Source organism: Nanorana parkeri, unplaced genomic scaffold (assembly GCF_000935625.1).
Source record: "Nanorana parkeri isolate BGI_ZX_2015 unplaced genomic scaffold, ASM93562v1 scaffold50, whole genome shotgun sequence".
Taxonomy (NCBI): domain Eukaryota; kingdom Metazoa; phylum Chordata; class Amphibia; order Anura; family Dicroglossidae; genus Nanorana; species Nanorana parkeri.
Window position 1 is genome coordinate 1103140 of NW_017306318.1, and position 24884 is coordinate 1128023.

Consider the following 24884-nt stretch of genomic DNA (forward strand, 5'->3'; position numbering starts at 1 on the left):
ACTAGTGAGGTCTTCAGCTCCTAAATGCATGTAAAAGACAGGACAGAAGAGAACAACACTGGTGACATCACCAGGGCCTGGAAGACAAGACTGCACACAGGTACAAAACGGTGACAGGCAGCTATGCTAAGGAGGCCGGCATTTAAAGTAGAAGCCCAGCTTAGAACCTTTTTTTTTTAGTTTTCAATAGAGTGTAGAAGAATTCGAACCTTTGTTGGGTTTTTATTGATGTCTAACCTTGTCCTCGATACTTGCCGGCATCAGTCTTCCAGTCCCCTGCGAGCGTGGACAGCAATAAAAACCTGACTTAAGTCCTAACAACATTTCCACTCCATCCAAACCCTAAAAAAAAAAAAAAAAAAAAACAATCATCCTACAACACTTACCTACCGCTGTGATTTCAGCTCCATGTGGCCCCATAGCTGTGATTTCAGTTCCATGTGGCCCCATAGCTGTGATTTCAGCTCCATATAGCCATTCTCTTTCATTGTGCTTACAATACATTCTGCATATTTTGCCATTATTAGAACGTTAATGATTGGAATTGCTTTTTTATTGTACAAACATACTGGAGGAGAGACCGATGACTAATAACATTTGTCTTTTACACTCCAATGTCTGTTGCTTGAGATGATTCTCTTTATAATAAAGATTTGATTAGAATGTGTGGATTGGATACTAGGTGATGGACAGGAGATAGAAATGTCTACATACACCTTCTACAGGTATAGGCAACACTGGACTCAAGGTGCTGAAGATACCAGAGGGAGAGCTCCACCATGACAGTCTGTACAAGTTTACTTTACAGTGTAATACCCGCCAAATGTTAGTTCTGCCAAGAATGAGGACGAAGGGTTCATAGTTCAGAGGCTTCTACTGCTATTCCCAATAGGTAGTCACCGGGACAAGAATGACGGGAAATCTCCCCAGTGGGCTCCCACATAGCAGTAGAATCTGACCTCACTTCTAACCCTTCTATATATTAAAACTTGGCTGGAGTTGCACTTTAAACTAAATGATGTCCCAAACTATCTCTATGGATCATGGCAGAAGCACATACATCTCACAAATGGATATTCGGTGTATGTCCAGTACTACACAGTACCACACAGCAGTACCTGAAATCCAGTTCAGTGACACCAGCTGTGAAGTGGAAAGACGGAGGCTGTACATTTCAGGACCTAAGCCTCATCCATCTCACACAATGGTTACATCGCAAGGGGCAGCTGTTGGCTTATATCAGGCATTCTAGGTACACCGACTATCAGTGCTCCATCACCCCTGCTAGAGAGTATTGAAAACCCAGAGCAGTATGCAGCTCAGTGCTATTAGATGGGGTTCACAGATGCAACCAAGGGGCAGTAAACACAAGCAGTTAAATCTGTGTTTGTACTGTTCCTCAGCGTGTCTGCTCTACATATTGCTGCAGCAAGACAATTTAGCCCCGTGCCACCTGCCAAACGTGACCATTGAGGTGAATAGGACGACTAGCATGCAGGAGATGGAAGCCACCGCTCTACAACCCTCTGAAAAGCCATCCACTGTGATTGCTTTTCAGGGGGAGGGGCTTTAAAGTCAGTCACTCGTGTGAATGAGCCCATTAGGGTTCTAAATATACAGCAATGTCTGTAAACCACAACTACAATGTTGATACCCAACATATTTGGCGGCATGTCTTTACATCCCAGTACACACACACACACACACACACACACACACACACAACAGCAATAAGCGACGGCGTGCCTTTACATCCCAGTACACACACACACACACACACACATTGTACAGCAATAAGCGACGGCGTGCCTTTACATCCCAGTACGCACACATTGTACAGCAATAAGTGACGGCGTGTCTTTACATCCCAGTACACACACACACACACTGTACAGCAACAAGCGACGGCGTGTCTTTACATCCCAGTACACACACACACATTGTACAGCAATAAGCGACGGCGTGTCTTTACATCCCAGTACACACACACACATTGTACAGCAATAAGAGACGGCGTGTCTTTATCTCCCAGTACGCACACATTGTACAGCAATAAGAGACGGCGTGTCTTTACATCCCAGCACACACACACACACACTGTACAGCAATAAGCGACGGCGTGTCTTTACATCCCAGTAAACACACAATGTACCACAATAAGCGACAGCATGTCTTTACATCCCAGTACACACACACACACTGTACAGCAACAAACGACGGCGTGTCTTTAGATCCCAGTACAAACACAATGTACCACAATAAGCGACGGCGTGTCTTTACATCCCAGTACACACACACACACACACATTGTACAGCAATAAGCGACGGCGTGTCTTTACATCCCAGTAAACACACACTGTACAGCAATAAGCGACGGCGTGTCTTTACATCCCAGTAAACACACTACAGCAATAAGCGACGGCATGCCTTTACATCCCAGTACACACACACAATGTACCACAATAAGCGACGGCGTGTCTTTAGATCCCAGTACACACACACACACACACACACACATTGTACAGCAATAAGCGACGGCGTCTTTACATCCCAGTAAACACACACACTACAGAGCAATAAGAGACGGCGTGTCTTTAGATCCCAGTACACACACACACACACACACACACACACACACATTGTACAGCAATAAGCGACGGCGTGTCTTTACATCCCAGTACACACACACACACTACAGCAATAAGAGACGGCGTGTCTTTACATCCCAGTACACACACACACACTACAGCAATAAGAGACGGCGTGTCTTTACATCCCAGTACACACACACACACTACAGCAATAAGAGACGGCGTGTCTTTACATCCCAGTACACACACACACACTACAGCAATAAGAGACGGCGTGTCTTTACATCCCAGTACACACACACACACTACAGCAATAAGAGACGGCGTGTCTTTACATCCCAGTACACACACACACACTACAGCAATAAGAGACGGCGTGTCTTTACATCCCAGTACACACACACACACTACAGCAATAAGAGACGGCGTGTCTTTACATCCCAGTACACACACACACACTACAGCAATAAGAGACGGCGTGTCTTTACATCCCAGTACACACACACACACTACAGCAATAAGAGACGGCGTGTCTTTACATCCCAGTACACACACACACACTACAGCAATAAGAGACGGCGTGTCTTTACATCCCAGTACACACACACACACTACAGCAATAAGAGACGGCGTGTCTTTACATCCCAGTACACACACACACACTACAGCAATAAGAGACGGCGTGTCTTTACATCCCAGTACACACACACACACTACAGCAATAAGAGACGGCGTGTCTTTACATCCCAGTACACACACACACACTACAGCAATAAGAGACGGCGTGTCTTTACATCCCAGTACACACACACACACTACAGCAATAAGAGACGGCGTGTCTTTACATCCCAGTACACACACACACACTACAGCAATAAGAGACGGCGTGTCTTTACATCCCAGTACACACACACACACTACAGCAATAAGAGACGGCGTGTCTTTACATCCCAGTACACACACACACACTACAGCAATAAGAGACGGCGTGTCTTTACATCCCAGTACACACACACACACTACAGCAATAAGAGACGGCGTGTCTTTACATCCCAGTACACACACACACACTACAGCAATAAGAGACGGCGTGTCTTTACATCCCAGTACACACACACACACTACAGCAATAAGAGACGGCGTGTCTTTACATCCCAGTACACACACACACACTACAGCAATAAGAGACGGCGTGTCTTTACATCCCAGTACACACACACACACTACAGCAATAAGAGACGGCGTGTCTTTACATCCCAGTACACACACACACACTACAGCAATAAGAGACGGCGTGTCTTTACATCCCAGTACACACACACACACTACAGCAATAAGAGACGGCGTGTCTTTACATCCCAGTACACACACACACACTACAGCAATAAGAGACGGCGTGTCTTTACATCCCAGTACACACACACACACTACAGCAATAAGAGACGGCGTGTCTTTACATCCCAGTACACACACACACACTACAGCAATAAGAGACGGCGTGTCTTTACATCCCAGTACACACACACACACTACAGCAATAAGAGACGGCGTGTCTTTACATCCCAGTACACACACACACACTACAGCAATAAGAGACGGCGTGTCTTTACATCCCAGTACACACACACACACTACAGCAATAAGAGACGGCGTGTCTTTACATCCCAGTACACACACACACACTACAGCAATAAGAGACGGCGTGTCTTTACATCCCAGTACACACACACACACTACAGCAATAAGAGACGGCGTGTCTTTACATCCCAGTACACACACACACACTACAGCAATAAGAGACGGCGTGTCTTTACATCCCAGTACACACACACACACTACAGCAATAAGAGACGGCGTGTCTTTACATCCCAGTACACACACACACACTACAGCAATAAGAGACGGCGTGTCTTTACATCCCAGTACACACACACACACTACAGCAATAAGAGACGGCGTGTCTTTACATCCCAGTACACACACACACACTACAGCAATAAGAGACGGCGTGTCTTTACATCCCAGTACACACACACACACTACAGCAATAAGAGACGGCGTGTCTTTACATCCCAGTACACACACACACACTACAGCAATAAGAGACGGCGTGTCTTTACATCCCAGTACACACACACACACTACAGCAATAAGAGACGGCGTGTCTTTACATCCCAGTACACACACACACACTACAGCAATAAGAGACGGCGTGTCTTTACATCCCAGTACACACACACACACTACAGCAATAAGAGACGGCGTGTCTTTACATCCCAGTACACACACACACACTACAGCAATAAGAGACGGCGTGTCTTTACATCCCAGTACACACACACACACTACAGCAATAAGAGACGGCGTGTCTTTACATCCCAGTACACACACACACACTACAGCAATAAGAGACGGCGTGTCTTTACATCCCAGTACACACACACACACTACAGCAATAAGAGACGGCGTGTCTTTACATCCCAGTACACACACAATGTACCACAATAAGCGACGGCGTGTCTTTACATCCCAGTACAAACACAATGTACCGCAATAAGCGACGGCGTGTCTTTACATCCCAACACACACACACACACACTGTACAGCAATAAGCGACGGCAGGAAATTGTGTATTACATCACTTCCGCATTCCTCTGTCACTCTCTGGTACAGAAACCGGAGAGAAGCGGGTGAAGCAGGTGTTTGCTTCATCAGCTTCTCTGGGGGTCCCTAGGTGACATTAGGGGTCTTAAAGACCCCTGATGTCTCCATAAAGAGGAACTGACACTGAAAATTGACTATCACAAAGGAAGCTTGTTAGTTTCCTATGTGATAGCAATAAAGCTAAGTGGAATAAAGCTAAAAAGGTTTAAAAGAAATTAGTTAAATTTTTTTTTTAAAAAGTCACATATAAAAGGGTAATAAAAAAATGTTTTCAGTCCCCCGCACCCCACATGCAAAAATGCGCCGAGTGCGCCTACTTGCGGAAACGACGATTGCATCCATTACACGGCAAATGTTACATATTGCCGCGAACGTCGCAGTGAGAGCAATAATTTTAGGGCCATCAATAACTGATAACACTAAACTGATGAGGGGTAAAAGCTTTTAAAGTGTCGCCTATGGACAATTTTAGGTATGGTCGTTTTTGTGAGTTCGCGGGCGCACACATTTTTAAAGCTTGACATGTTTGGTATCCATTTACCCGACGTGACCCCGTCTTTTCTATTTTGCCAAAAATTTAGGGTAATAGTCAAAAATAAAAACCCCCAGTGGTGATTAAATACCACCAAATGAAAGCTCTATCTGTCCCCAAAAAAGGGTATAAAATTCATTTCAGTACAGCGCTGCATGACGGAATAAATGTCAGTCAAAGTACCGCAGCGCTGAATACTGAAAAATGGCCTGGATGGGAAGGAGGTGTAAACCCCCCGGTCAGCAAGTGGTTAATAAATAATTCACCAACATCCCTCATGATGGCAGAAAATAATCGCATATATAACATTACACCATGCTAATTAACTTGATCCCTTAACCAGATTACAGTTTGTAGTGAAATGACCGTCTTGCTTGTCAGCTGCCTTATATGACTGGAATATGGGCAAGCTCCATTTAGCAATATGCAGTTTAATGCTGCTGGTGCATACTCGATAATAACATTCCAGACGCCCTGTGCATTGCCCTGGCCCACAAGTCCAATCCAGCCGAATGCTACTGCTCATAAAATCTCATTAAATGAAAAGTACAATAGATGTATATATGTCTAATACAGATGATTCTAATGTATGCGGTGCTCTATATTGGCCAATAAGCATAATGTCAAATATAGATTGTTACCCGTAACTAGACATGTGAAACATTCAGGCCTCATTCATGCTAATCGAGTACACCATTTGAGTAAATCAACCACCACACACATGCTACAACTGTCTGGTATACACATCAACATTTCCAGCAGGCTGTATCATTTGATGGTTTCCTGTTGGTCATTTTGCAATATTATACACGTACAATAGGTGCTGCAAGAGACCTATGATGTGGCTATTCAAAGACTCAAAGATGTGCCCGAAGATTGAATAGACGCGGCCATATCAAACTACTGACAATCAGATTTTAGCTCTACGGTATGGCTTATATATTCATAGGAACTTCCTACTTCCACTCACTGATTTAATGGTGCAAGTAAGAGGAATAAAAACCAAAGAGCAATCGGCAATATGGTGATCTCAGGGATTACTTAAAGTTTATGCTAAGACATTCACATGCGGTCTTCTATTGTCCATGGCGCGCATTTAAATGGGGCAATGTCATTTCATTTTAAATCCTCTGCCACAACCTTAGAAAAATCCAAGTCACTTTTTTTTTCTCTGGGCAATATCTAAGAGTTGTCTATCAATAATTATGTGCAAGATGAACGCTATGCATGTAGTCCAATTGCCGCCACCAGTATGGCCTGCTGCTACTTCTCCTGGGTCCCAAATTTGGATATGTAATTTCGCCTCATTACGGATCCTGGAAATAAACAAGAGCTTAGCAGTCAATACCTTTCTACACCTACATGTAACTTCACTAATATGCCTAGGTTCAGACCAGGCTGTCATCTTCATCTATCCTAGCTGGGGGGTATCTGTAAGCCACATAAAAAAATGGCTTCTTACTGGAACTATAATTTTTTTTCTAACAAATTCCCCCATTACTACCATGTTACACTGGTACCATACTAACTTGAAAGGAATTAATCTGGTAAACAACTTTGAAGGTAATTGCCTCCCCACGCAAAGGGGACAAAGACATCCTGAGACCTCTTCCTGTGAGTTCCATTGAAAGAGCAAATGCTATTCACACCTGAAAAACACAAAAGGTTACATGTGGACGGACACACACACACACACACACACACACACACACACGTTTTAACCAACAAATGCCTGACTGTTGTTTAATGGTTTGCAAACAATGACTAATTATTGAGCTCATGATACCACGTGGTGACTATGAAGACCTTTTGAAACTGATAACTCGTGGTACACTAAATGTAGTCAGTACTATACTTCCACTCACATAAAACCTGTGAACAAAACAAAAAAACATTAGTGTTTAGCCAGCTTAACTTTCTAAGCCGCCTTCAGTGGCTCCTGAAAAATAAAACAAAGACAATTATTACACACAATTATCAAAATCAATCAAATCCTTATTCCCTAAGCCTTGTCCTGTTATCTGTATGGCTAGAATAGAAGTCCTATATTTTTCCTAAACTAAGCCGGCATTGCTCACAAGGTTTGGCATATTGTTAATGAAAAATGGTAGTGCAATTTGGGACCAACTGCATACCAGACAAAATGGAAGATTAGCCCAGGGTGCAAACATTGCTATGTTCCCCCTCCCCCCGGCTGTTGGCTATCGGATGGTGGGGGCCATTGTTACCTGTAATCTCCTCCTTTTACCCCTCAGCCTTTCCTGTCTCCCCAAGGCTGTTATCCATTACATCAGGCTCCTGTGGTATGTTCTCATTGTCTTGGGTGGCGGTGCTCATCTGAGATATACCTTCATTATCATTCTGTACCAGGCTGGAAATATCAGGGGGGCAGAAAACATCTGAAGGTGTCCTGGTCTGTGACATTGGTAACACCTGATGAATTTCCTCCTTCTTGTACCCCAGCTCACTACTGATATATCTGTATCTGATCCATAACTATCACTGGATTCTTCACACCAGTCTCTAAGTATATTGATAAAACTCTGGTATGAATTGGCATTTCTGAGGCCAATCATGTTAGGATGGTTCACATAACATATATTGGCCATTGAATATATGAAGCTTGGATCATCAGCAGACATATCAGGACAGTTAGACACCTTTCTGTACAGTGAAAGATATTGGTTACAGAATAATATGGGGTCATCTACTCTTCTACATCTCATTCTTTGTAACTCATTCATCCCTCTATCATCACGCCTCTAACACACGCTGCAGTTCTTCCATCCTTCCCTCTACATCTTAGTTATCATTATCATGTGCAGATACCTGGGATGCTAGGAGGTGCTGGTAGCCTTTAGAAGAGAGCATGCATCTTCATCACTCAAAGTGTATTTCTGAACCAGAGCCTCAAAATGTATTAGACAGGCACACGGGTGACTCCAGTATATTAAACTCACCCAGAATATGTCACAATGTAAGTTTTTCATTAATTGTGAGTACACTGGTGCCCTCCCTTAAATATCCAGGGGCATTTGCTAAGGCCACCTCATTGGATGTATTCACATCAGTGACAGTACAGATATTGGCTGACTGACACTTTATTTTCTGTTCATTGAGGAATACTATGCATTGCTCTTTTCTAAGTAGCTGGGAGTTTGCATCTTCCAGTTCCCTAAGTTTGCATTGCATTGTTCTTGCAGCTCACTACAGTTGCAATGTTCAGAAGATTATCTCCAATGTTCTCTATCTGCTCTCCAAGTTGAATCCTTTCTGCTCTCCATTGCTCCCCCATTTGCTCAGAAATTTCTGGGATACTGAGCAATACCTCAATTTCATTAGCCAATACATCTTTTTGGAAGCCGTCTACTCTGCAGCTTGTCATTATGTTGCTGGCACTGAGACAACAAAACGCATTCATCTGACTCTTAAGAGGTTCATCTGCACATGAATGATACTTGGCAGAAGCATATTTCTCAACATAACTATAGACCAGTTCCATTTCACAAACGTACACTCAACTCAAGACACAACTATTAGTATAAAAGAAGCTCAATAGTGCCAATACACACTCACAAGTGAACAGGACACAGAACCTAACTTTTTAGTGTTCCCACAATGTCTTTACACATACGCACAAAAAGTCTGAACTCAAGTCAAGATTGCAAACAAACAAAACACAAATTGTTCCTGTACACAGAATCCACACTTTCCTCGGCTTTAACGCTCATTAGAACGTACAGCATTCAATACTTTATCCCTTATTACAACTTCACATACACTCAAGGACAACTCCACATACACTCAAGGACAACAATTAGAACTTTTGCATATCCAATAAACTCACCACACTTTCAATCCTTCTACACAGTCCAAGATCCAGCTGACTTCACTACGAGATCCGTCTGGTCCGTTCTTTCTGCACCTTGAATTAGAGCAATTCCGTCTCGCAGGTTCTATGTGGATTTAGGAATTTCTACACACTTTCTGGGGTGCCAAATGTAGAATGTGATGAATAACTGAATCGTAAATAAGCGTTGGGTTTATTTACAAAGAGGGATATACATACATTATAATTACAATTAAGGGAATTGGCGAATGGATTGGGGGGGGGGGGGGGACTAGCCCCAAGAACCCTTTGATGGTCCTCATTTGCATATCAAACAGCCACGTGCTGATTCAGTTCAGGATATCAAGGAACACCTTTGCGTCAAAGCTGTATCATAGATGTCTATTTTATCGGTTCCAACACATTGTACAGCAATAAGTGACGGCGTGTCTTTACATCCCAGTACACACACACACACACACACACACACACACACACACACACACACACTCTACAACACACACACACATTGTACTGCAATAAGTGACGGCGTGTCTTTCCATACCAGTACACACACACACACACACATTGTACTGCAATAAGCGACGGCGTTTCTTTACATCCCAGTACGCACACTGTACTGCAATAAGTGACGGCGTGTCTTTCCATACCAGTACACACACTATACAGCAATAAGTGACGGCGTGTCTTTACATCCCAGTACACACACATTGTACAGCAATAAGCGACGGCGTTTCTTTACATCCCAGCACACACACACTACAGCAATAAGTGACGGCGTGTCTTTACATCCCAGTACACACACACACACAGCAATAAGTGACGGCGTGTCTTTACACGCTAGTACACACTACAGCAATAAGCGACGGCGTGTCTTTACATCCCAGTACACACACACAGCAATAAGTGACGGCGTGTCTTTACATCCCAGTACACACACACACACACACATTGTACAGCAATAAGCGACGGCGTGTCTTTCCATACCAGTACACACACACACATTGTACTGCAATAAGTGACGGCGTGTCTTTACATCCCACACACACACATTGTACCGCAATAAGTGACGGCGTGTCTTTACATCCCAGTACACACACACACACACTGTACAGCAATAAGTGACGGCGTGTCTTTAGATCCCAGTACAGCAATAAGCGACGGCGTGTCTTTCCATACCAGTACACACACACACATTGTACAGCAATAAGTGACGGCGTGTCTTTACATCCCAGTACACACACACTGTACAGCAATAAGTGACGGCGTGTCTTTAGATCCCAGTACACATACACAAAATCCCAGTAGGGCAGAATGCACCTCCAGCCACTCTACATTTTGTTTTAAAATGAACACAGACTTCATTGTAAAATAAATTTGTATTTGTTGAAGAACCAAACATTGTAACAAATCAAACCTCAGACTAAAAGTACAACAAAAAACAACTGCCATATATACACAATTCCGGGGGGGAGAGAGGGGAGAGAGGGGAGAGCGAGAGAAGGGGGAGAAAGAGGGAGAGCGAGAGAAGGGGGAGAAAGAGGGAGAGCGAGAGAAGGGGGAGAAAGAGGGAGAGCGAGAGAAGGGGGAGAGAGATTCTCACTGGAGTACGGAGCTCGGTCCACCCAGCACAGCCCGCTCAGTTCATCATGATGAATTTGGATTTGCAATGAACTAAAGAACAGAAAAATGATAAAAAGACAGCAAAGGATTCAGACATGAACATCCAAAATACAATGCTAAATGACACCTAGAATATTCTTGTGTCTCTATGAACAACACACTTTGTCTTGTGCTAGTTCCCAATCCATAGCCAACCATATACGATTGATCACACAGCCTTTTCCATGTCTCAGTGCTACCTGTAAGCCTGGTTTTACAGTCCACAGTGCAGACTCTGTCTAGAACTATGCGTTAGCTTAGTATCTGCACTCTCTACTCTCCTCATCTCACAGCCATCCAACAGACCCCGGCATCTGTTACAATATCGGTCCTACATAATGGCCACCAAAGCAGCAGACACTCCCTGTTCACAGGATACATCTCTGCATTTGCTCTGGTGATGGCCATCAATACAGTGTGCATAGTATCAAATAAACAATGATGACCAGCTACTAGGGATTAGAGGGGCTATGGCCATTTATAGTGAGGACCACAAGTGTCCTTTTCTTGGGGTACCATCGGGAGTCAGTGGTGTACATTTAACACACTGCCCCCTAGCTCTTTGGGGTTCATTGCTATTCTAAAACTAGTTCTATAAAAAAGAAACCTGTGGCAGCATCTTATTCTGCAGGGTCTTTTTATATGTATATCGACAACTGCATTTATAGAGAAATACACAGTAATAAGGCATTCAAAACAAACACAAGGAGATGATGATTTCCATTAAAGCCAAGCTGTTGGGAAAGCAGTGAAGGATTACTCTAAATATGGTCTATGTATAACAAAAGTACCTTCTGGGACCAGATATCAAGTTATAAATCTCACTAAACGCTGGCCCTTTATTTGCATTTCATACAATTGGCTACGGTTACCCTCTCCCTTGCGCAGGGCAACCAGTCGGGTAACAGCCCCTGTAGTCCTCAGTACACGCAGAATGGGTGGATTCATTGTTCAGATCCCTCCCATTCATTCCCTGCTCATATAATTTGATGGGCATCTCATGTAAATCACACTCCAGTCTTGTGCTGTTACACCCGACAGCCAGAGACCGGGACTGCTGTGAGGTGCAAGTAAGCAGGCAACCCTAACAAACAAGCAATTAATAAGTACCCTGACAGTGACAGAGGCTTCTGGGGGTGCTGACAGAGAGAACGCATCAGTAAAAGCTGTTGGGGAAGGCTGTTGGGGATGCCACATTTTAAACAATCACCGAATTAAAAGTAGTTATCCTCTTTAGCTGATGACACATCCAGCTAAAAACAGGGAAAATGACTAGAGTCCGTTTACAGAGAGAGCAGGACAAAGATGTTGTATCCTACCTATAAATTCTGTTACAGGGTCGTGTTCTCCCTCTGCCTTGATAGTGCCAGCGATGCTTTCATTTTCTAGTATTGGAAGGAAAAGCTGTACGAAGTCGGAGGTGTAAGGGGGAGCGATGACATCCAGGACCTGCAGAGAGAGAGGACATGATGACGCAGAACTTCGGTGCTTCCAGAAGACATGTAGGGGGGTGCTGCCTGTCTTTGGCAGTAGACTGGACCAGGAAGCAGGTCTATAAAAAGGAGGCCAATTATCACTCACAGATTTTACCTTTTCGGTCAGACCTTCTATACCCTATCGCTGCTGAGCTGAGGTTCGGGAAGCCAAATCGTGACCAGGAGGGAACTACATGTTAAGTTAGACAATTATGAAACCAACAGGGTTTTTTTAAGCGAGTCTGTAGATTGCTCACGCAAGGTAAGGAGACAGGTTCACTTTAATTCAGCCCTCCTCAGCATATACTTGCCTTCCTCTCTCTCCCCACCACTCTAGTTAGCTGCCAGGAATGAAAGCAAAGCCCTGCATAAGCTACAAGTTGTCGGCGCTGAGCTGGGTGAGCGAAGGACAGGTAAGTTTATGTTGCTGGGAATGGGAAGGATTAGAGCAAATCTGTTACTTTCACCTGAATGATTTCTATGCCAAAACCATTCAAGTCCTGTAGCTCTGTTGTAAGATACCACCACAGACATTACAATGTATGAAACCATTCTGCATTGCCTTGATCAATGGGGTCTCATCTTATCATTCTGTATCAAGAATGTGCCCACTGCTATAATTACCATGAGGTATAGTTGGATTTAGGAGGCCTTTACAAATCAATTGTAATGTGTGGGAAGCTGACATAAGTGATAGATAAATGGAACTGCTGTGGACTGAACTTCAAAAGAGTGGGTGACCCCCCCCATCCTCAAACACATTTAATGAGAAAAAAAAAAAAAAGGGTGAGTGACCTCAACACAGTGTATGAAGGTGAATGGAAGTATAAGGACTCACCTCTGTAACAAAGTACCGTATAAGTGAGATGTCCGTGTCCATCTTCTCCAGACACCTGCGCATGTAAGTGACCACAGGAAGCACATAACCTCGACTCAGCAAGTGCACCATCCTGTCCAGCAAAGTCTTCTTCAGCTCTAGCTAAGGATATAAAAGAGGGGTTAAGGACACCAAGCTAAGAATCCACAAGAATGAACAGGCTGCTCCTTCAAAACGAAGCACTCTAAATAAAAGATTTACAGCAATGCACAGAACTACTCATAAGAAAAATCTATTTAAAAAAGGTCCATATTATATATATACACACACACAATGATGGTAATAAAAAGGTATTAGTGTATTGTGGAAGCATTACATTTAAAGGCCTTCTCTAGTCCAATGATCCTTTGTACTATTGGCCTGTAACCATGGCAAATCAGTGCTAGCTGTTGCAGGCTGAAGTGATATTTAACATCTTAGAACATCATCACGACACTAGATTCTTCTACACTCTGAAACCACTTTACATCAGCCATTTGCAGAAGAGATATACTGCCCTGAAACAAGGTGGTGAAGTAAAGTGAACCTTCACAGGGCACTGTTGGCATTACAATGCTGCTCGCTGCAGGAGTACATGCAGATACTTATACTTCATGCCAGAGCAGATTTATGCACGGGACTGCATACCCTCTGTATACTAGCAGGTGGGACGCTGCTAGAAGCATGCACAGGCTAGAAAGATAATACTCCGTGCCCCCCCCCCCGCAAAGCATCCACTCTGCATTCAGTGAGGTTATGCAAGAGCATGTGAAGAGTAGGGCTTTGGAATGGATTTTATTATAGGTTATATCCACTGTAATATCGAATAACTTAGTGACTGGACATATTTATGTACCCGGTTACCTACCTGCTCCATGACATCTAGCTGCGAGTGCTCCGTCTCAAAGAGTTTGATAAGAAGCTGCAGGACTTGTGGGTGTAACAACTGGTGGCATGTACTGATCTGCAAGAAGACCGGCACACTATTTAGAAATAATCATTCCATAATACAGCAAGAGTTCACAGATGTGAATTCCTCTTCTCACAGAAAGACAGCAGAGCAGCACTGCATAGAGAGGCGTATGATCTGATACAAGGATGGATTTCTAGTGCACTTGTGACAAAGCTGCAAAGTCCATTCACAACTACACGTGGAAAGAACCAGAACATACCTCATCCAGTAAGGCCAAATGCACCGGGGTGTGATCTGTCTGCAGCTGGAAGTAGCGAGGCTCCGACACTGTCCAGTCCACCCACTTTAAAACACCCATCGCCACAACTGGAAATCTATTGCAGTATAAAAGGGAAAATAAATGACCCAAAGCCATGGGCAAAGAGGAGACTGACGGCTTCCAATCATTCCACAGCAATGATTTCATCACCTTCTTGTCCTGCAACATACCTGATACACTGATACAGTGTACTGAGCTCTGCCACCAGTTCTGAGGCTCCCTTGTTCTCATTGCAGCACAGATTGTGCACAGTCTCTATTGCTTTGGAGGTGGACTTCAGCTCATCCTTGTTTATATTTACCCTTTTGTTCTGCATTGCAACAGACAAGAAAGAAAAAAAAAAAAAAAGAATGATCAGTATAGTGAAAGATGCTTTGTAGCTCATAAAGCCAACATATCCAACACAGAACTCCTCTACCCATAACTTATAAAAGTACAGGAATACAGGTCAAAAGAGGACTGCTGTCTTGCAGTACCGGGGTAGTGACCTTAGTTTCCTTTAGGGAATAACCAGGGCTTCTATGTAGTCGCAGCGTTGGTGCATTCCCTATTCATGCTTCTTTTTCCAGCCACAGCCTTATAATATGTGCGCACAATAATTACCTTGCACCCAAATTGATGTATTTTTCAGGACCATTAGACCAAACTAATACGAAGGGTTCCGTTATCTAAAGCCCTAATAATTGTCAATTCTATATACATGAACTAAGATAAACATTTATAAGAACTACTGACATCACACACCTTCTTCCAGGTCTCCACCACACCGGCTGCATACGCCAGGATGTGGATATACTTGTGTTTGTGGTCCTGGTTTATCTTGGCACCCGGTTTAAAAAGTGACTGCATGAAAAGGTCCAGGAAAGCGGGTACACGGATCTACAAAGGAAACACAGATTAGCTTGGAAATAGTGGCTCTCGGTCTTACCTAGATTTAAAGTTTGACTGCTATCATTGCTGACCTTTTAAATATGCTAGTTTCCTGGCTCTTATAATCCTCTAGTTTAGGTCACTCATCCACGTGATGTATTTGCATTTTATTGTGCCAAACACATGGAGGTCTGATCTGTAAAGTGGTTCAGGCTTTTCTTCCCTCAAGGAGAGCCAAGCTGGAGGGCCAGTTTATAATAATAAAAAAAAGAAGAACAGTTCTCCCCGTACTGCAAGGGTTAACTGTTCTTTTTCCTCTAGGGGCCGGAATACAGAAGATATACTCCCCTGATCCTGGGTCCTGCGGTGGTCAGCTCTCACCTGTCCCCCTCTGCATCCTCACATCTAATGCACGGGGCCTGGGGAAGAAGAGGCTGTCGGGGACGGTGTAGCAGTCCAATTCCCGGAGTTCCTCATTAAGATAGTGGAATATATTCTAATACCTATGCAGGGTTGAAGATCTCCTCAAACGTGTGCTGCCAGTCACCCTCTTATGTATAGAAATGCTCACTTTGACATGTTTTGCAATCATTTGATTTCCTTGAGCCTAAATAGTTATTTAGAGGTGTGTTATTTTGAGTTACTATTAATAATGACTGACCATTGACAGAGATGTATAAACATGCAGTGGGATGGGTGTCCGTAGTAAAGGCTTGTATGGCGGCATTCAGTCTAGAAGCAATTTACACTTTGAGCTAAAAAGGGAATGATTAACAGGGAACATGCTTTCAATGTTGGAGAGCCCTGGAGGTTCTGAACAACACCTAAAACAATACCAGATCATAACAACCAATGGTTTATAGAAAACCCCCCAAAAATTAAAAGAACTTTTCCAACGCACTTCATTAGCAAAATATTTACTGCAGTAGTCTACACTGCGTTCCCCTCCCACCATCCTCACCAGCTCCACAGGGGGGGCGTCCATACTTGTGAACATCTTGTACAGCACAGTGATATCGGCGGGGTTCAACGCTCCTTTGGATAACATGGCCCCGAGTGCTTGGCAAGCTCGAGGATAAGAAGCTGCTGTACTCAGAGCAAGGGTGATCTGGCTGGCGTCGTGACCCCTGAAAGACAAAAACCATAACAATAAATGTACTTTAATCATATTTGATACATCAAGGCCCGATTTACACCCTTGCAGTATGTTAATTCACACATTTACATGCACTGTGGTACGGCATCCCACACAATGGACATGGACTTTTTTTCTTTGCACAGATGCTTCAAATCTGTGTTGTGTGCCTAAAATGTAGGTCTGTTGTGATGGTTTGGGGTGCCATTCATAGTTAAACATGATTCATGCATTATTGTGTACATTTCCCTGGACACAACCACCCCATTGCAAAAAACCATTTGGCTCAAAGAGAGAAATTGATTGAATGGGAACATCTATTGCTATGCTCTGGTCAGGTTATCTTCCAGACCAAGATATTCCACGCCTTACTTTTCGTGAGCAAATCTTTGCACCTCCTGTGCGATCCTGCGCATTGCAGATCCCCCCTGTTCCTCCTGGGCCAATATGGACATGATAGCTTGGGCAAACAGATAGGTGTGCTCTGCGTGGCAGACCATTTTCTGAAAAAAAACAACAATGTGAAATGTCAAGTGGTAGAAAGCTCTGCCAGGTACGTGATAATGCTGAGGCCTGTAATTTCAATGACAGCAAAGGAAGTGAGGGAAGACAAAGCAATCTGGGGGGGGGGAGGGAGAAGACCCAGGAACTCTGACAGCCACCTTTGACACAAATGATTGTGATACACAAGATACTCAAGAACAGAACAAAGGAATTGTAGTCCTTTTCAGGCACATATACCTCCCATGAATGGGATAAATAAAAGAATGGGAAGAGACATGAAGCAGATAAAGACAACAGAGATAAAAGCATCTCTTTCTATACCAGGGGTAGGCAAATCCCATCCCTCCAGCTGCTGTGGAACCACAAATCCCATTAGACATCGCAAGATTCTGATAGCCACATGATTTGTAGTTTCACCACAGTCAAAGGGCCGAAGTTACCCTACTGCTGCACTATACCATATTGCAGGGCTCAAGTCCTGAGCTACTAGCCAGGCCTTAAGAGTTACTCGCCACCAGTTGCCCCACCTAACCCCAACCCAGCCTCGGCCTTAACTCCGCCCCTAATCTTATCTTATGAAATTACACTTTTAAATGTTGAAGGCAGAATAAAGTTACAAAAATAAATATTAACAACAACAATATTAAGATAAAACTCTCTTTATTTCCTTTATTTGCCAAATGCGAGCGGGCGAGTGGAAATTTTGAGCCCTGCCATATTGTACTTTCTACAACAACATAAACAGATATCAGGATACTATAAAGAGAAAAGGGGATTATGATTAAGGAGAGATGGATTGAAGGGTAGACCCATGAATCTATGCAGAAAATATAGGTAGACGTACAGCAAACTCTGGCAGGTTCTTCTCAAGATTCTCCTCTCCTCCATCTAAGATGGTGGCCAGCGATGTACGAAGCACCCTGGAGAACACCTCAAGCTGTTGGCAAGCTGTGGAGACGCTGGTGATTTCGCCCTGATACCCGGCATCTGATATGAGCTGGAAAGAGGAGACATGATTCAGTGACTAGCTGTAGTACTCCCTGTAGTAAAACTGAACTGGCCACATAAAAAAAACGCAAAACTCTGTTCAAGGACATCTCCTCAGTCTGTCATCGCTAAGCAGATTAAAGATCTTCCAGTGTGTGGTCAGCTTTATATTATTTCTGTAGTCATCAGGATAATCCCATTGCAGCATGAAGAGTAAATACTGTCCGATAACAGACGGTTGTAATAAACTACACAGCAAGGGAGTTCTCTGGCTTGGGCCTGCTTGAGGGAAGAAAAGCCTGAACCACATTACAGATCAGACGTCCATGTGTTTGGCACAATATAATGCAAATACATCATGTGGATGAGCAACCTAAAGCTAGAGGATTATAAGAGCCAGGTAACTCGCATATTCAAGGTGGTCAGCAATGATAGCAGCCAAATCCAAATTTTCCTCCCGACAATAACTATTTCAGAACCTTCAAAAGTATGAGATATGTCCTTAAAATATACCAACATGGTTTCTAGGGTTTACATCTTACGTTCGGATCCTGTGTCCCTGCTGCCACAATTGCTGGCTGTCAAAATGACAGCTGGGTATTGCTATGTATTACACAGCAGGAGCGGGTGTCAAAATGCAGCCGCTTATGTGTAAAATCACAACGGCAGAAAAACTTGCTTTAAGCAACACAGTGCCTCAATGGTTAGCACTTCTGCCTTGCAGCACTGAAGTCCCCAGTTGTGACAGGACACTACCTGCATGGGATTTGCATGTTCTCCTTGGGGTTTACAAGGGTGTCCTTTGGGTACTCCAGTTTCCCACACACTCTAAAGACATGCTGGTAGGTTAATTGGCTTCTGTCCAAATCAGCCCTAGTGTGTGCGTATGAGATGGGAATGGAAGAGGGGATTGTAAGCTCCTTGGGTGCAGGGACTGATGTAAATGAATAGTATGTACAGCACTGTGTAAGTAATGACAAACGTATCACTTAATAAACAGGCCATAGTGAAGTGTAAAAATTGCTCTGGTCCATAAGTGCAATACCGCTACATGAGCTGAAGTGGTTGAGGAATGTCAATGGCAAGGTAAAGCACTGAATGGACAGGTAGCAAACTTAGGTGACTCTTACCTTTACAGTGAAATTCAACATCAGACAGTCCGGGTGAGCCTCTGCCAGCTTGTAGAAAAGATCTCTCCATGTTGTGTGTGCGATCATCTGCTCCAACCAAGCCGGAGTCTGCAAATCAAAAGAAGCGTGTCGTCTATCCACTCCACACAAGGCTGACATTGTTGAACAGGAACGATCAGCACATGACATTAAGGAGCATGTGAAGGATATTACCCAGGTCCTGTTATTTATATCTTAGAGCTACTTTGGCCTCTGTACGAAAGACCGCACAGGACTTTATTTAGCAACGCTTTCAAATTATGTTAATTGCAACAGAATATCGCTTTTACGGCTCCAGTGCAGCAAGGGAGAATAAAGGGATACTCCGATTGGTTGGGAGGGGGCGGATAAAAACGGATACTCCGATTGCCACTTTGACAAAGAACCATACAATGGTTAAAAAAAATAAAAAAATATACTCATTGCAGCCAACATATGTGCTTCAAACAGACAGGGAGAGCTGCAGGTTGACGGCACTCATGGAGCTAAGAAGGATCTGCATTAAAAACTTAGATGTGTAATAATAAAGCATCATTTTCAGTTTGTTCATAGTTTCCCCACAGAGTATTCTGAATGATGAGAAAGGTTTTCTAACCAGCGCAAATAAAATGATTCAAGTTGTCTGCAATGAACACTAAAAAAGGTAATGTCAGTGTTTTTGTGTGGTTAAAAAGGACAAAAATCGGGGGAATTTGGACTGAGGGGCTGAGGGGAAGTCTCTCTAAAGCTGGCCATACACCTATAGATTCTCTGCAGACTTTCTATGGTCAGATGGAAAAAGTACAACAGATTCCTCCATCTACGCTAAACTGTGTGTATGGAGGAATCTCCCACTGGGCCAAGCTTCAGTATCTTGCTAGTCGGCCCCGCTGGCTCTCAAAACACCTGAACAATGCCTGCATCCAATCAGATTGTTCAGGTATTTTGAGAGCCAGCGGAGCCCATAAGCAAGATATTGAAGCCTGGCCCAGTGACCAACACAGTTTAGCATAGATGAAGGAATCCGTTGCACTTTTTCCATCTGACCATAGAAAATCTGCAGATCTATAGGTGCATGGCCAGCTTTACAGAGCCCCTGACAGGGCTTTTAATCCTTCCCCACACATTTCAAAACTAAGGCCCCATTCACACTGAGCGGATTTCCGCTAGAAAATCGCGCATATTGCCGCACGATATCACGAGAACTCCCTCGCCCAATGATTTTCAATGGAGCTGTTCTATTCTAGCGCTCAATGTCGCCTGTAGCTTGTCGCTGGTGCAGGACCCTTTTTGCCGTGCGATTTTGCGCCATTTGCATGCAGCCCAATAGTGAAGGTCGTGCGATCGTCACCCGAAAAGTTGCGCTATATCGATTGCGCGGAAATCCGTTCCAGGTACATGTCGCTCAGTGTGAATGGGGCCTTAATCACTTCAATAGTCATCTGAAAGTCTGCTGCGGGTGTAAGAACGTGCATCAGAATATAGGTGTTTAGTGTATGAATTGTTCTTTAACTCTGGCGGCCTTTCAGAAGGCCTGAGACATACAGAAATGGTTATGACCGTTACCTCTCCTTCCTCTGTAAAGATGGAATCTGCTTTCCGGGGATCAAAGTGTTTAATGAGCAGACTTTTCAGATGGTTCTCCACCGTCTCCTGCACCTGCACCGGCTCCACTCCTGTACAACACAAAACCTTAGTACACTACAAGTACCAGCATCCTGAGCCCTGTAGTTCATCAATAGCTAAGTCTCCTGTATAACTCCATATCACCAAATCTGCCCCTATAGATGATTTCTGATGTCATAAGCCACATTCAACAGACCTGATTGGATCAGCCATTCGGCTAATAAATTCACTGTCTGCGACACAGCGGCGTAATTCTCCGACAGCAGCTGAATGACGTTCTCCGGGGAGCCGCCGGCCTGGAAATATCTAGAAGCACAAATACGAGGAATGAACAGTTTACAACTAAAATTGCAGCCTATAGTGACTTTGTGAATCTGTACTGAGGAAGTTCGCTATACAACCGAATGTTAGTGTCAGGAGGTGCCAGAAATACCATTATCAGCCTTCATGGGAGCCCTAAAACCTGGGGTGCTCTATAACACACATACTGACTTAAGCTAGAAGTCCAGCCCCTCCTGCTTCTTTAGTCTCACTACTAGCCAGTTAAAGTGGACCTGTCAGTAACTTTACAAGTGTGCAAACAATGTATTCACCAAGTGTTGATTTAAAAAAAAAGCTCCACTTGAGATGCCACAAGTCTGCTGCAGGCAGGAGGAAGCATTTTCTCAGTCTCCTCTGTCCCCCAGTAACCACTGTACATTGTAACTTTGCAATTATTTAGCTATTCGATGTCAAGGTGAGGTGATGATCTGTGAACTTCACAGGCACCAGGCTTTATAGGGCCATGTCAGCTCTGAGCCATCATCTCAGTCCAGGAATTTAGATGGTGACCTGGATGATGCCTGAACAAAGGTGGCTCCGTACCTCTGGAGAGAAAATCAGATGCCGGTATTGTCATGGTGAGTACTGTGATCTCTGCGAGAGGTCATAAATGCTTGGCAGTGTTGCACTGCATGTATGCATCCAACATGAAAACACCGCAGATGCTAGATTTATTATGATGTGAAAGACGGGCTCATCACCAATATTGGGGTGCAGAGGGTAGTCCAAAGCTCTGCCGTGGGTGCACAGGCTCTCCTGAAACCGCCTAAGCCGCAGTCCGCTGTTTTTTTTCTGAACCACAACGAGCTTTATTGTTGCCAGATTAGGTCAGACAGACACTCTCTCCTGTCAGATGCGACTCTGCTCCTTAACACGTTCACCCAATGGGCTTGTCTGACATCAATAAAGCTTGTTGCAGTTACAGAAGTGTGGCTTATGCGCTTGTAATCCTAGCTGAAGTTGTTAGGACAGCACACTTGGGTTTCTGAAGTTCCCGGGGAAAGGGCAGGGTCTGAACGCTACCAAAAAAGGTGTGTACAGGGCCCCAGTGGGTGACTTTATATAGTGTAGTCTGTGCAGGTTCATCTGAAAAAGGACCTCAGCCGCACTGACCTCTTCAAGGTGTTAAATATGGCGGGTTCCATGATGTAGTCACGGCTGCCCAGTTTCTGTAGACACTCCTGCTGCACCTCGGCATCGTCCTCCGCTTCTGTATACTCTTCATCCTGCCACACAGCCAGCACAGGAACCATTAAAGTGTACTCCTCCAAGCACTGCTAGGATCTAAGGCTAGGTTCACACCAGGTGAGCTGTTTTTGTGCGGTTTTCAATGCATAGAGATGTCTATCGGACCCAAACCGCACAACAACTGCCCGCAAAAAAGCTCCTGCACCTTTTTGCACGATAGGCAATTTCTACCACGTGACAAAAATCGCAAAAGGTGTGAACAGCTGCCATAGACTTGAATGCAAATCTCTGTTTTGTGCGATATCGTGCGGATAAAATCGCCTAGGTGTGCACCTAGCCTAAAAGGGTCATGTATTTCATGCTTCTAACCCCCAGGTACACACACACACACACACACACACCTATCATTGCAAAGCCATTCAGGCAATCACACCTTTACAAGTCTAAACCAGGAAAAATAACTCAGTTCCCATAATGCAACAAGAGCTTTTTTCCCCCCAGCATGAGCCATGCTTTTAATGGGTAGGATGCGGTGGAACGGGAATGGTGCAGGTACATAAGGTGGGAGGGTGTCATATACCCGATGACCAATCGGTGCGTCTCTGATTGCAAGCAAAGTAGATTAGGGATACAGATAAGGAACTTCAGTTTTCACTTACCGCATGCTTGCTCCAGGTCTGCGACTCAGGAGTAGAAAAGCCAGGCTTCTAGCATTTTCAGGAGGCCAGCAATGGCAGCCCACATATGCTTCTTGTGACAGGTGCACTTTAATTTGGATATTGGAACCCCCACAACTGCAACCTCTCCACATTTAAGATTATACAATAAGCTGCAATGCAAAGTTCTTTATTAAAGAGCACCTGTCATCCACACAGCAGAGAAATCTAACAGTGACAGCACAATGCTGGAATTTGCTAACCCTTTCCACGCAAAGGGAAGTGCAGACTCACCGCTCCCCTCTCCTCCCAGTCTCCCACAATGCTTCCGCCTATGTAAAAATCTCCTTCCATCCTCCCGGATGATGGTGGTCCCGAGCCTGGCTCTGTGCTCCTTCCTTGGTTGTATCCGGGCACCCAGAGATGACATCACCGCGCCCTGGAAACATTTATCCTGAATCGTGCGTCAGAAAAAGCGCCAAGCGACTGGAGAGTTCCGGTTACCAGCGACCATTTTCTTGTGGATCATTCAAGGTGGGAGTGTGTAAATCCCGCATGAGCCAGTAGAGGCGCTGTAGAGCAGCGTGCGCTGCCGCTCACAGTACAGGGAGGACAACGCTGCCACACCCAGACTTCATCTGCAGGTCACCTGGTGTGGAGCCACAATGTGGTCAGGTGCTCCTTATTTCTAGAGATTCTCCCAGGTGCACTTCATGTACCTCATTTCTAGGGACACCCCAAGTTGTTTCTCATTTCTAGAGATAGTCGCAGGTGCACTTCATTCCTAGGGATGCCCCCAGATGTACCTCATTTCTAGGGACACCCCAAGTTGTTTCTAATTTCTAGATATACTCCCATGTGCACTTCATTCCTAGTGATGCCCCCAGATGTACCTCATTTCTAGGGACACCCCAAGTTGTTTCTCTTTTGTAGATACTCGCAGGTGCACTTCATTCCTAGTGATACCCCCAGATGTACCTCATTTCTAGGGACACCCCAAGTTGTTTCTCATTTCTAGAGATAGTTGCAGGTGCACTTCATTCCTAGTGATGCCCCCAGATGTACCTCATTTCTAGGGACACCCCAAGTTGTTTCTCATTTCTAGAGATACTCGCAGGTGCACGTCATTCCTAGGGATGCCCCCAGATGTAACTCATTTCTAGGGACACCCCAAGTTGTTTCTCATTTCTAGAGATACTCACAGGTGCACATCATTCCTAGTGATGCCCCCAGATGTACCTCATTTCTAGGGACACCCCAAGTTGTTTCTCATTTCTAGAGATACTCGCAGGTGCACTTCATTCCTAGTGATGCCCCCAGATGTACCTCATTTCTAGGTACACCTCTCTAAAGGCGGAAGCGATGTATATTGCATCACCTTTTTAAAAGTGCGTGCTCAGGGCATGTCACCTTTAGATTTCCTATCAGGTGTCTGCACATAAAAACGCCCTGCAGGTCAGCAGATCACCAAATAATGGAGAAACGATAAGGATGGTTGTCCTGGAGCATGTACTTTCCAAAGCAGTGGTCCTCAAAGTAGCCCCTGCCATTAGAAGACCCTACCGTCATTGCACGCAGGAAGGAGCA

At 44.4% G+C, this 24884-nt stretch overlaps 2 protein-coding genes across 2 annotated transcripts in view; one reads left to right on the forward strand and one right to left on the reverse strand.

Annotated features, from left to right (window-relative positions):
* The window catches only part of CTSZ (cathepsin Z), a 14813-nt gene extending 13240 nt beyond the window's left edge, over positions 1-1573 (forward strand). The window contains exon 7 of the mRNA XM_018574206.1: positions 1404-1573. Within this exon, the coding sequence (XP_018429708.1) occupies positions 1404-1573 (170 nt within the window). The remainder of the gene's footprint in view (positions 1-1403) is intronic.
* Positions 1574-11220: 9647 nt separating this feature from the next.
* NELFCD (negative elongation factor complex member C/D) lies at positions 11221-23651 on the reverse strand. Its single transcript, XM_018574346.1, has 15 exons — positions 23592-23651; positions 22567-22679; positions 21329-21438; positions 21073-21182; positions 19489-19596; positions 18216-18368; positions 17240-17370; positions 16694-16859; positions 15607-15741; positions 15033-15172; positions 14803-14917; positions 14499-14594; positions 13613-13753; positions 12619-12748; positions 11221-11311 (listed from the first exon to the last, which is right to left on the reverse strand). Exons 1-15 carry the CDS (start codon positions 23649-23651, stop codon positions 11277-11279), a joined length of 1743 nt encoding a protein of 580 aa, XP_018429848.1. The 3' UTR covers positions 11221-11276.
* Positions 23652-24884: the final 1233 nt, after the last annotated feature.

Excerpts from the sequence above, each read along its gene's own strand:
- NELFCD (XM_018574346.1), bottom strand. The coding sequence starts at position 23,651 with ATGGAAGGAGATTTTTACATAGGCGGAAGCATTGTGGGAGACTGGGAG. Across the intron at positions 15,742-16,693 it reads ACGCCCCCCCTGTGGAGCTG|ATCCGTGTACCCGCTTTCCT; the intron begins GTGAGGATGGTG and ends TTTCCTTTGTAG. Across the intron at positions 14,595-14,802 it reads ATTTGGCCTTACTGGATGAG|ATCAGTACATGCCACCAGTT; the intron begins GTATGTTCTGGT and ends GTCTTCTTGCAG.